The 10644-nt window shown below is 50.0% G+C and overlaps 1 protein-coding gene across 10 annotated transcripts; it reads left to right on the top strand.

Annotated features, from left to right (window-relative positions):
* The first annotated feature begins 7214 nt into the window (after positions 1-7214).
* On the top strand, positions 7215-10389 carry LOC123185426 (uncharacterized). Of its 10 annotated transcripts, XM_044597303.1 has the most exons (7): positions 7215-7609; positions 7697-7752; positions 7837-7925; positions 8940-9090; positions 9165-9233; positions 9315-9380; positions 10105-10389. In XM_044597303.1, the coding sequence occupies exons 2-7, from the start codon at positions 7713-7715 to the stop codon at positions 10128-10130; spliced, it is 441 nt and encodes a 146-aa protein (XP_044453238.1). In that variant the 5' UTR covers positions 7215-7609; positions 7697-7712; the 3' UTR covers positions 10131-10389. The 10 variants fall into 10 exon arrangements, 3 of the variants coding, with proteins under 3 accessions (XP_044453238.1, XP_044453237.1, XP_044453239.1); XR_006493382.1 differs by lacking the exon at positions 7697-7752 and having other exon boundaries at positions 9165-9241; XM_044597302.1 differs by lacking the exon at positions 7697-7752.
* The last annotated feature ends 255 nt before the right edge of the window (positions 10390-10644 follow it).

The following is a 10644-nucleotide window of genomic DNA, read 5'->3' as shown; positions in this document are numbered from 1 at the left end:
GCTGCTATTTCTTTGACTACTAGGACTGCAACTTGCATGAGGGCGGTTGGGCCGGGAGGCGGTGGGTTGGAGTCGGCTGCCACTTGCTGAATTGATGAAGTCCCCGGGCTGACTGCTGCAGTCCTCGGGCCGGGTTCTGAAGTCCCTGGGCCGTGTGCGGCTGCCGCAGTCCCCGGGCCGCCTGCCGAATTCCCCGCGCCGGCTGCTGGGGTCCTCAAGTCGGATCCGACTGCTTCAGGAGGAGCCGGCACGAAGATGGAATCTGACTCTGGCGATGGCTTGACAGGCGGCTTAAGGAAGCGTTGTAGGGCGACGCCTGCTGGTATTGCTTGTCGGGTGGAGCCAATTCATGCGAAGGCATCTACTTGCTCATTGTCATTTCTTGGCACATGTAGGAACTTGCACCCTTCAAAGTATCCGTTGAGTTGCTGGACGAGGAAGCGGTAGCTTGCCATGTTTGCATCTTTGGTGTCCCAGTCGCCTGACGACTGGCGGACCACCAAGTCAGAGTCTCCATAAAATAGGATCCGGCGAATGCCGATTTCCTTGACAAGCCGGAGCCCGTGAATGAGTGCTTCGTATTCAGCAACGTTGTTGGAGGCGGCAAAGTGGATTTGCAGCACATATCTGAGCTTGTCGCCTTTGGGAGAGGTGAGGACAATGCCGGCTCCCAAACCAGTGCGCATCTTGTAACCATCAAAGTGCATCGCCAAAGGGTGGAGTCTGGCGCTGGCGGCAGGTACTGTGTCTCGGCCCAGTCGAAGAGGAAGTCAGCCAGTGCTTGTGACTTGACGGCGGTGCGAGGCTGGTAGTAGATGGTGTATGGGGCCAAATCTATGGCCCATTTGGCCACTCGGCCCGAAGCATCTCGGCTTCTAATGATCTCGGTAAGAGGAGCAGTGCAGACAACAGTGATTGGGTGCTCCTGGAAGTATGGCTTCAACTTCTTGGCGGCGATGTGTACAACGTAGCACATCTTCTGATAGTGCGGGTAGTTCTGCTTGTAGGCGGATAGCACTTCACTCAGGTAATACACAGGCCTCTGGACCGGTAGTGCTTTGCCTTCTTCCTTGCGTTCCACAACTATGACTGTGCTGACCACCCGGCTGGTGGCGGCGATGTATAGAAGCATGTGCTCCTTAGCAGTCGGAGCCGCCAGGATAGGCGGAGTGGTCAGCATCTTCTTGAGTTGGAGAAAAGCTTCATCCACCTTGTCGTTCAATTCAAAAAAGTGGTCTTCTTCATGAGCTGGTACAGGGGAAGAGCCTTCTCGTCCAGCCGACTGATGAAACGGCTGATGGATGCCAAGCAGCCGGTGAATTTCTACACGTCCAACAGTTTAGTGGGCACCTCCATCCTCTCGATGGCCTTGATCTTCGTAGGGTTACACTCTATGTCGCGCTCTGAGACCAGGAAACCAAGAAGCTGGCCAGCTGGTACTCCAAAGACGCATTTCTCTGGGTTGAGCTTGATTTGAAATCGGCGCAAGTTTTCAAAGGTCTCCTTGAGGTCTTCTAGAAGCGTTCCGCGCTTCTCCGTCTTCACCACAACATCGTCCACGTAAACGTGGGCGTTTTTGCCGAGTAGCTTGAGGAGACACTTCTGCATGCAACGCTGGAACGTGGCGCCGATATTTCTCAAGCCGAACATCATGGTCAGGTAACAGAAGGCTCCGAATGGCGTGATGAAGGCGGTCTTCAGCCTGTCGGCCGGGCTCAACTTGATCTGATGATATCCTGAGTATGCATCCAAAAAGCTCAACAACTCGCATCCGGCTGTGGAGTCAATTACCTGGTCGATTCTTGGCAAAGCAAATGGGTCTTTGGGGCAAGCTTTGTTGAGGCTGGTATAATCAATACACATGCACCACTGCTTATTCTTCTTCAGCACGAGGACTGGGTTGGCTAACCATTCAGGAAAGAACACTTCCATGATGAAGCCGGCTGCTAGAAGCCAGGCTATTTCTTCTACAACAACTCTTCTCTTCTCCTCTGACAGTTGGCGCAAGGGCTGCCTGACTGGCTTAGAATCCGGTCGAACATGTAGCTTGTGCTCGGCGAAATCCATCGGAACACCCGACATGTCCTTGGGACACCATGCAAAGATGTCCCGATTCTCAAGGAGGAAATCGACGAGCTCGCTTTCGTATTTGCTATCAAGGTTCGCACCTATGACAGCGTGCCTCTCCGGGTGCTCCGGGTCCAAGGGTATCTTCTTTGTCTCTTTGGCCGGCTTGAACGATCCCTCAGCTTCCGACTCCTTGGGTTGGGCGACATTTTCGGCAGCTTGCCTGCCATTGCCACAACCTGTTCAAGGAGTCGCTTTTCAGCCGCAATCACGAGGGACTCGGCTAGCCGGTTGCTGTCTGCCGCACGGGCGGACGACTTCTTGTAGTCCCCAGTTATGGTTAGGATTCCCTTGGTGCTCGGCATCTTCATCTTGAGGTAGGCATAGTGGGGGACCGCCATGAACTTGGCCAGAGCAGGCCGGCCAACAGTGCATGATAAGGGCTCTCAGGGTCCACCACCTCAAACCAGACTGACTCTCGGCAAAAGTGCTCTTTGTCTCTGCAGAGGACGTCAATTTGAGTCTTGTCGGTTGGTGAGCAGGAAAGGCTAGGAACTATGCCATGGAACACAGTCCGACTGGGCTGAAGCTGCCTCTGTTTGATTCCTAGCTTCTCCATAGTGTCTCGGTACAGGATGTTGATGCTGCTGTCGCCATCTATTAGGACTCGGGAAAAGCGAGCAGCCCGCCTCTCTATGGCGAAAGTGGCATCCAAAACCAGGGCATAAGAACTAGGATTTGGCATCACCTCTGGGTGGTCAGCTCCGCTCCAGCTGATGGGCTTCTCAGACCAATTCATGAACTCGGGGGGTCTCTGATGCGATTGCATTTACTTCTTGTTGTCGCTGCCGTCTGCTGTGCCTATCGTTGGCCACGCTGGTGAACATGACATAAGCTCCATGCTCTTCAGGGTATTCATCTTGTATGGCGATGGCTGGCCGAACCGCCGCCTGCTATGGAGGAGGAGGCGGCGGGCCGGCAGGCGGAGGAGGCGGGAGCCCATCACCCTTGGCGATCCGGGTGAGCCAGTGACACTTCCGAGTGGTGTGGTTGGACGGCTTTGCTCTGCTGTGGAATTTGCAGGGTGCATCGAGAGTCTGCTCGTACGAGAAGGTAGGCAACCAGTTGGTCTTGCCACCCTTCTGACGCTTGGGTGGAGGCTGCCCTTCTGGCTGCCGATCTTCGACTATTGCCACCTGCCGGCTGGTGGAAGCCGGCAGCGTGGCCTTGTGCTTGTTGTCATTCGGTTGCTGGCGCCGACTGGTGTCGCCAGCCAGAGTCCGAGGATCTTGAGGAGCCACTTTGCCAGACTTGTCAACTTTGATTTCCGTCTTCATGGAGGAGTCGGCTGTGGCGTACTTGTCTGCTATGATCAGCAGTTCGTCGAGGGTCTCCGGCTCGTCGCAGAGAAGCTGGTGCTTGAGGAGGGTGCCTTCTTGGCACCCGGCAATGAAATACTCGATGGCCTGCACCTCATGCACGCCCTTGCAGGAGTTGCGCAGCTCGGCCCAATGTGTGAGGTAGTCACGAGTCGACTCGTTGGGACCTTGGACGCATAAGGAGAGCTGGCGAGGCTTGGACGGCCGTTTGTACGTGCTGGTGAAGTTGCAGATGAAAGCTTCAGTGAAATCAACCCAGCTGTTGATGCTGCGGGGCTTTAGGCTGTTCATCCACGTCCGGGCTGTGCCCTGGAGCATGAGCGGAACATACTTCACGGCAACACGCTTGTTGCCATAGCTGATGCTGACGGCTGTGGAGTAGTCGACCAGCCCGTCCTCCGGCTTCACAAAGCCGGTTTACTTAGGCGTATCTCTCGGGAGCGTGAACCCTTCGGGAAAGGGCTCATCTCGGATGCGGGGGCCAAAACAAGGCAGACCCAACTCATCTTCTTCTTCTAGCACTAGGGATCGGTGGAGGTGGTCGATCCGGTGGCGGGCGTCGTTCTCTCCGACTCCTTCTCGATGACCGAGGTGGTCGCCAAGTGTTGGGTGGTCAACAGGAGGAGGGGAAATGCACCTTTCCCTACGGGGAGGGGAAGGCGGACAGTCGTCTCACCGCCGCACAGTTCTTGGGCGGCCGTCTTGGTAGCGCTCAATGGTGATGCGAGTCCGGCTGCGGCTGGCAGCCAGCTCCTTGTCTCTCCTATCGCAGACGCCACCAGTCGGTGTCCGGGATGTCGCGCCTTGGTCCCGGCAAGGAGGCGAATCATTGTTTCGCCGGTTGGATGCTCCAGTGCGGCAACCGGCCTCTTGCTGCTCAGCAACCGCGGCGTAGAGGGGACGATCTGTCCCAAACATGCTGGTGATGGTCGCGCCATGTAGCCAATCGGGCCAATGTGGCTAGGCCCACCAGGAGCCGGCGTGCCGCCGACATCACGGTCCATCTCACGCTGGTTGGCCTCCGAAAGGCGTCTCATGCTGGCTAGCAGGTTGGCGCTTTCGACGAGCTGGACACGACGTGCCTCCAGCATCTCCGTGTCAGCGTCTTCCGGGATGGGCGCGGTTAGGTCTTGCATTGCCGTCTACAACGGATCCTGGCCACCTCCGCCAGAGCACTCGTCGTGGATAATGACGAGTACCTCTATGATGGTGCTTCCGTCGCTGTTCGCGCGAGGAGGCGGTTTGTCGTAGACCACCACGTTGGTGCGAAACGCGTCAAGTGACACCGTGTCGGAGTCGACAAGCATCGGGTCGGTGGAGCCAACCGACTCCAAGTCCGCAGCAGGCTCACTAGCGACGTGGAGCTAATCGAGGAGTCTGACAAGGCAGCTCTCGGGGCCTTCTGTGCCCGCATCAGATGAGGGCTCATCGGAGAGGCGGATCTTGCTGACAAGATCGGCGAGGCAGCTCGCCGCACAGGTGACCAATGCGCCGTGCATGCGTCGGTGCAGACGCCGTCTGGCGTGCCGGGCTGGCTGCGCTCGCCAGGAAGGAACAAGGTTCCCGTCTAGAACAGCTCTCGGGGAGACGGTGCACCTCGCCCCATGGTGGGCGCCAAATGTCGGGGATTGGGTGCGACATATGCCAATGGATGGCTTATCATGGTGGGAGCGAGTAGAACGTCGCCGGTGCCTGGAAGTGGGATGAGGCGTAGACACGAACACCGGTGTACTTTACCCAGGTTCGGGGCTCTCCTAGGAGAAAACACCCCTAGTCCTGCTCTGCGGGGTCTCCGTATGATCACTAAGGCACTAGTGGGGACAATGGTGCTCCTCGAGCTGTATGCTAGAGGTAGAAGAAGGCAGGAACGCTCTCTCCTTCCTCTAGGTATGAGTCTAGTTCTAACAGGTTGGGAACACTTTGCATGGGTGCCCTGGGGGGTTTATATAGTCCTACCCCTAGGGGTACAATGGTAATATGGCCGGGTGTAGGACCCGGCTGTCAGCATCTCTGGTCGCCGGCTTCTCCGCCGGCTGTCGGGGCCCGCCGCCTGGTGGGCCCCGCCGGGTGGTCTGGTACGGAGCCGACAGGCCGCTCCCGCCGCTCGCGGGTCTTGCCGGCCGCTGGTTACTGTAGCCGTGGTGCTAATGACGCATGCTTGGTCAGGGGAGCATGGCTACAGTCCCGCCTCCTGGTGGGAGATCACTGTTGCCACTCCGGGTCTCATCTGGTTAATGGTGCGCGGACCTCGAGGGAGGAACGGGCCGCCTGCCGAGAGCCGGCCTCCCTCAGGCCCGACTGGTCCGGCCTCCGCCGACTCCCGGGCTCTCGCTGCCCAGTAGGGCCCGCCGCTTGCAGGCCATACCGACAGGTCATAGTGGGAACAGGGCCTTGCCTGCAGCAGGGACGTCAGGGATGGAGTGGCAACAGTGCCACGTACAGGTAGAGATCTCCGTCTGTACGGAGCACTATGGCCACGTCCAGCCCTGGACATGGGGGGGATGGGCTACACTATAGCCTCACCCCGTCTCATCTTCTTAAATGGGAGCGCAGACTCCGAGGGTGCGGTGGGCCGCCTGCAAGGAGTCGGCCGGTCTTGGAGCCGCCTTCTTGAACTCGGCCGCCTTTCGGCAGCCGGCCGCTTGGGACAGCCGGCCACCAGAAGGCGGCACTTCTTCCTGGTGCCTTTGAGGTGCGCAGCCAGCCCCGATGTCTTGAAAGGCTCAGGGACTCGGGTTAGGCTACCCGTGGCCCATTACTCCGACATAAGTGTTCATATTTCTACTCCTACTAGCAAGATGCCCGTGCATTGCACGTAACATCAAGATGCATTTGTATGACTAGTTTACCTTGTGAGAGAAAAGAATGAATGAGGGAAGGCCTTATTTGCAATTGTGGAGAGGTGTGTGGGTACCTTTTTGCAAAATTGCCATAATTTCCTTCCTATCCGTCAGATATAAATTGGACGGCCTATATTGCAGGATAGCAGGCACACCATCATCACCAAATCTATTTTTTATAAGAGGTCGTCCGATTTATATCTGACAGATATGAAGGAAACTATGGAAATTTTGCAAAAAGATACCCACACTCCTCTCCACATTTGCAAATAACGCCTTCCCTCATTCATCCTTTTCTCCCACAAAATAAACTACTCATAAAAATGCATCTTGATGTTTCATGCAATGCACCGGAATCTTGCTAGTGTACATAAAAAGCAGAGTTGGTGATGATGGTGTGCCTGCCATCCTGCAATATATGTTGTCCGATCTATATCTGACGGATAGGAAGGATACTATGACAATTTACCCGCACTCCTCTCCACATTTGCAGATAAGGCCTTCCCTCGTTCATCCTTTTCTCCCACAAGATCTTGATGTCCCGTGCAAGGCACAGGAATCTTGCTAGTTTTCTATAAAATTGGTCAAATTTTATGAAGTTTGACTTTAGTCAAACCTAATATGCAGAGTAAATAAAAAAAGAGGGAGTATCTTACTCCGTGACCAAGACGGAAGGGAAGACGGGACAACTTAGAAGTCTACAAAAACTGGCATTAACGACGATGTCCCAAAAACCCTTGGTCGTTAAACAACAAAGCGAAGTCCCCACACATGGAAATAGAGCCTACGTAATAGCTTCAACAACCACCGGTCTGCCCATTGCTAATTGAGCGGTCGATAATGCTGTTATATGGGTTTTGCACGTAACAGCAGACATCTATTTTTTACACAACAAATATCTATTTTAATCTGTGAGGATCCTATCTCCCTGCGCCTCTTTCTCCTCTCATCCCACGAGACCTTCATGGTCCATAAACCGCATCTACCTTCTGCTCTACGCCTATCCACATTGCATCCCTCACCTCGCCAGTCTCCTGGACCATGGCTTGTCCGCGATGCTACCTGCATGTCGTCGATAACCTCGACCCCGGTGCGGCCGCACTGCCGCCTGCACGTTGCCGGTCGGCTCGACCCCAGCGCGGCCGCGCTGCCGCCTGCACGTCGCTGGTAGCCCTGACCCCGGTGCACGCGTGCTGTCACCTGCACTTCATCGGTTGCCTCGACCATGGTGCGGCCGCGCTGCCGCCTGCACGTTTCCCGTAGCTTCGACCCTGATGCGCCCACGCTACCGCTTGCTCATCTCCATCCACTACAGTGCTGCAGGTTCATTGGTGTTCCTCCTTCCTCTGCTTTTTTTCCTGTTGCAGGACCTTCATGCAATGTTGCTGATTCTAATTACTAAATATGTAGGTAGAATTTGGTACTTATGTTTTCAGAAATTTTGATGAAGTTCAACCATATATTAGGTATTGATTGGCCGATTAACTTATTAGTTACATAGTCAATTAATTTTTGCGTGCCCATATCAATTAAGCTTTGTATTACTGTAGTGAGTACTCCAGTGGTCAAGATGGATGTTCATCACAACCATTTACCACCATGTGGAACCAGAAGTTCAGTCAGTGGTTCAAAAGAGAAGGTAAGACAAAGGATTCCAGAATAAAGTGTGTATGTAGATGCATATGCACGTACATATCAGTATCTCTGTGTGAAGATGTTAAACATGGCTATTTATGTATCTCTGTGTGAAGATGTTAACATAGCTACATAGTCAAATATTTTTTGCTTTCATGAACATGATATGAGTGAGCTCAACACAGGCTTTTTGGCACTATCACATGGTCCAGTAGAAAATGTAACATGTTTTGCTGGCTATGACAGGAGTAGATTCAGATGTCGTGTTCAAATTCGAGATAGACTCCTCTGCACACAGACTAATGGGGTGGCTGTCCTTTCAGAAGAAGGGGATAATAATTGGTAATACAATAGAATATTATGCCATATTGACAGAGATAGTCGAGCTGCAATATTTAGATGGAAGGCGTGTGACATTATTCCGTTGCAACTAGATTGATGTATTTAACAAAGAGCATGGAATGAAGTAAGACAACAAGAATGGAATCGTTAGGCTTAACCTGCAGTGTTTGCTTTAGACAGATGAGCCTTTCATTCTGGATAGCAAAGTTTAAAAAAATATTATTAAGGACAAACTTATAAAAGGATGGCACACAATTGTGAAAAAAATCCATCACGTCATGCTTATAATGTATCACATGGACAGTCCGATGATATACCCTCTGAACCTGAACCTGACAATAGCGACGAAGATGACTTCTTTCAAAAATTAACAACAACGTCATGTAGAAAGAGAACAACATGAGGCCACTAGTTTATTCAAGTCTTAATCTGTAGTATTTGATTTGCTTCTTATATTAGCTTTTACCTTATTAATAAACAGTGACACAAGTAGTTCTGTACTTACTTTATTTGATTTAGCATTCACTCATTTAACTTAAATTGTACTTTGTATAGCCTTTGTGCACACTTCAACCAAACGCTATATATATAGACACACACACACACATGTTATCACAGTGAGTCATCATAGGTATGGAAACTTGACAACATTAGCTTGGGAAAGATGCTTTCACAGATGAATAAGTCTGGACTGGTACACAAAGGCATTGCTAGGCGGACCTTCATGGAGAAATCAAGTCAATTAGCAGATTTCAGCAGAAAAGGGTTACCCACAGGCTCAAATGCAAGATGCGGAACTGTGAAAAAATACAAGTTACCTACAAAAGGTACTATGTAAACATAAAAATATTATTCAGCTATCTTATAATCAATGATATAATGTGGTTAATTGTTTTCATAGATGGAAACGATGCGCTAACAAATACACCAATCATGTTTAGTACAAATTGGGATGCAGGTGATTCCAAAAGTGAGTTTGTAAGTATCACGTACTGAACCAAGAATTGTTTCTATGCTTTATTGTCTTCAAGTAAATCATAATATATTGCAGCTATGAATGATCAAGTTGATGCCAGCAATGAAAGTGACATGGGAAATTCAATGGATGAATTTTATGGTATGTAAAATGTATTTATTTCATCTTTAATTCATGTACTGTGCTGGCTGATTGGTTGTATATTTTCAAACACTGCAAATGGTGTAGATGAATTAATAGGTAATAAAAATCTAGAAAGTGAAGAAGTGTGGGGCAACCATGGCCTTGCAAGGAGTTTTTGGTCAGTTCTCATGTTGCCTCTTTATTTGATCTAGTAGTAAACCTTCTAGATAGATAATTTGGGAATTGGTACACAATTTAACTTCTGCTGTTTTTATTCCAATAATATAAGATCAGTATGGATAGTCTATTTTCTAAGACACACAAGAAGGGTACAACCTTTGTTGATTGTACAACCTCCGCCAAACACGTAAGACTTAATTTAACTGTAATAACTTCAATAATGAACAACAAGTGTATAATTCCTACTTAGAGATAGAAGTAACTTACTGTTGGTGCTCCAACAACAAGTGTACAATTCCTACTTAGAGATAGAAGTAACTTATTGTTGGTGCTCCAGACACAAACTAAGACCATAGTTTAACTCGAAGAAAAGTTCAATGGCATGGTGTAAGAAGTTTCTGAAATTAAGTGACTTGTGTCTGGTAGTTCTCTAAGTGATAGTTCTCATGAAAGCCAACATGATCAAGTAAGTTGTTATTATACATTGATTTTATATGTTATTACACTTTGTGCCAATTTATTCACAACGGCTGACTTCCATAAACTACTCAACATTTTGTAGGATTCATGGTCCATCGTGATATATAGAAGTATCAAGTATCAGGAAGGAGTGTAAGAGCTGATGAAGAATGGTATCCATTCAAACAATGATGGTGTCCCTCGATTGAAGATAAATAAATATTATGTTTTCTAGTTGTCTCGTTTTCCAAATAGATATGATCAAGTCCATTGGTCATATAAGGATTGCTTTTGACTCAAATTTCTGAAATGATATTTTTCATAATTGTATGTCGGAATATTGGTATTTCTATCTATTAATGAAAGAGGCTATGACCCTTACAATTCAGATTCTTTTGTGTCTATATTAATGTGGATCTTAATATTGAAATGTTGGGAGATGTATAAAGTGATCGCTGAACAAAAAGTTATACTAAATATAAATGATTCCGAAGGGAATAGAGTGGTCGGTAATCATACTTTGGTCAACATGATAACATTATTAGCGACGACAAAGGTGGTCGTTAATACTACAATCATGGTCGTTATTTCCTTGGGATTGACGACGACACATCATCCCATCGTTACAAGAATAACGACCACA

Source organism: Triticum aestivum, chromosome 2A (assembly GCF_018294505.1).
Source record: "Triticum aestivum cultivar Chinese Spring chromosome 2A, IWGSC CS RefSeq v2.1, whole genome shotgun sequence".
Taxonomy (NCBI): Eukaryota; Viridiplantae; Streptophyta; class Magnoliopsida; order Poales; family Poaceae; genus Triticum; species Triticum aestivum.
The sequence above is the reverse complement of the archived record's forward strand: the minus strand, read 5'-3'. Positions and strand labels throughout refer to the sequence as shown.

What these genes read in the sequence shown, in the direction of transcription:
- LOC123185426 (XM_044597302.1), top strand. Translation starts at nt 7,561, where the DNA reads ATGCGCCCACGCTACCGCTTGCTCATCTCCATCCACTACAGTGCTGCA. An exon ending in TCAGTGGTTCAAAAGAGAAG is followed by an intron (nt 7,926 to 8,939) that starts GTAAGACAAAGG and finishes ATGCTTTCACAG; the next exon opens with ATGAATAAGTCTGGACTGGT. An exon ending in GGATGCAGGTGATTCCAAAA is followed by an intron (nt 9,234 to 9,314) that starts GTGAGTTTGTAA and finishes AATATATTGCAG; the next exon opens with CTATGAATGATCAAGTTGAT.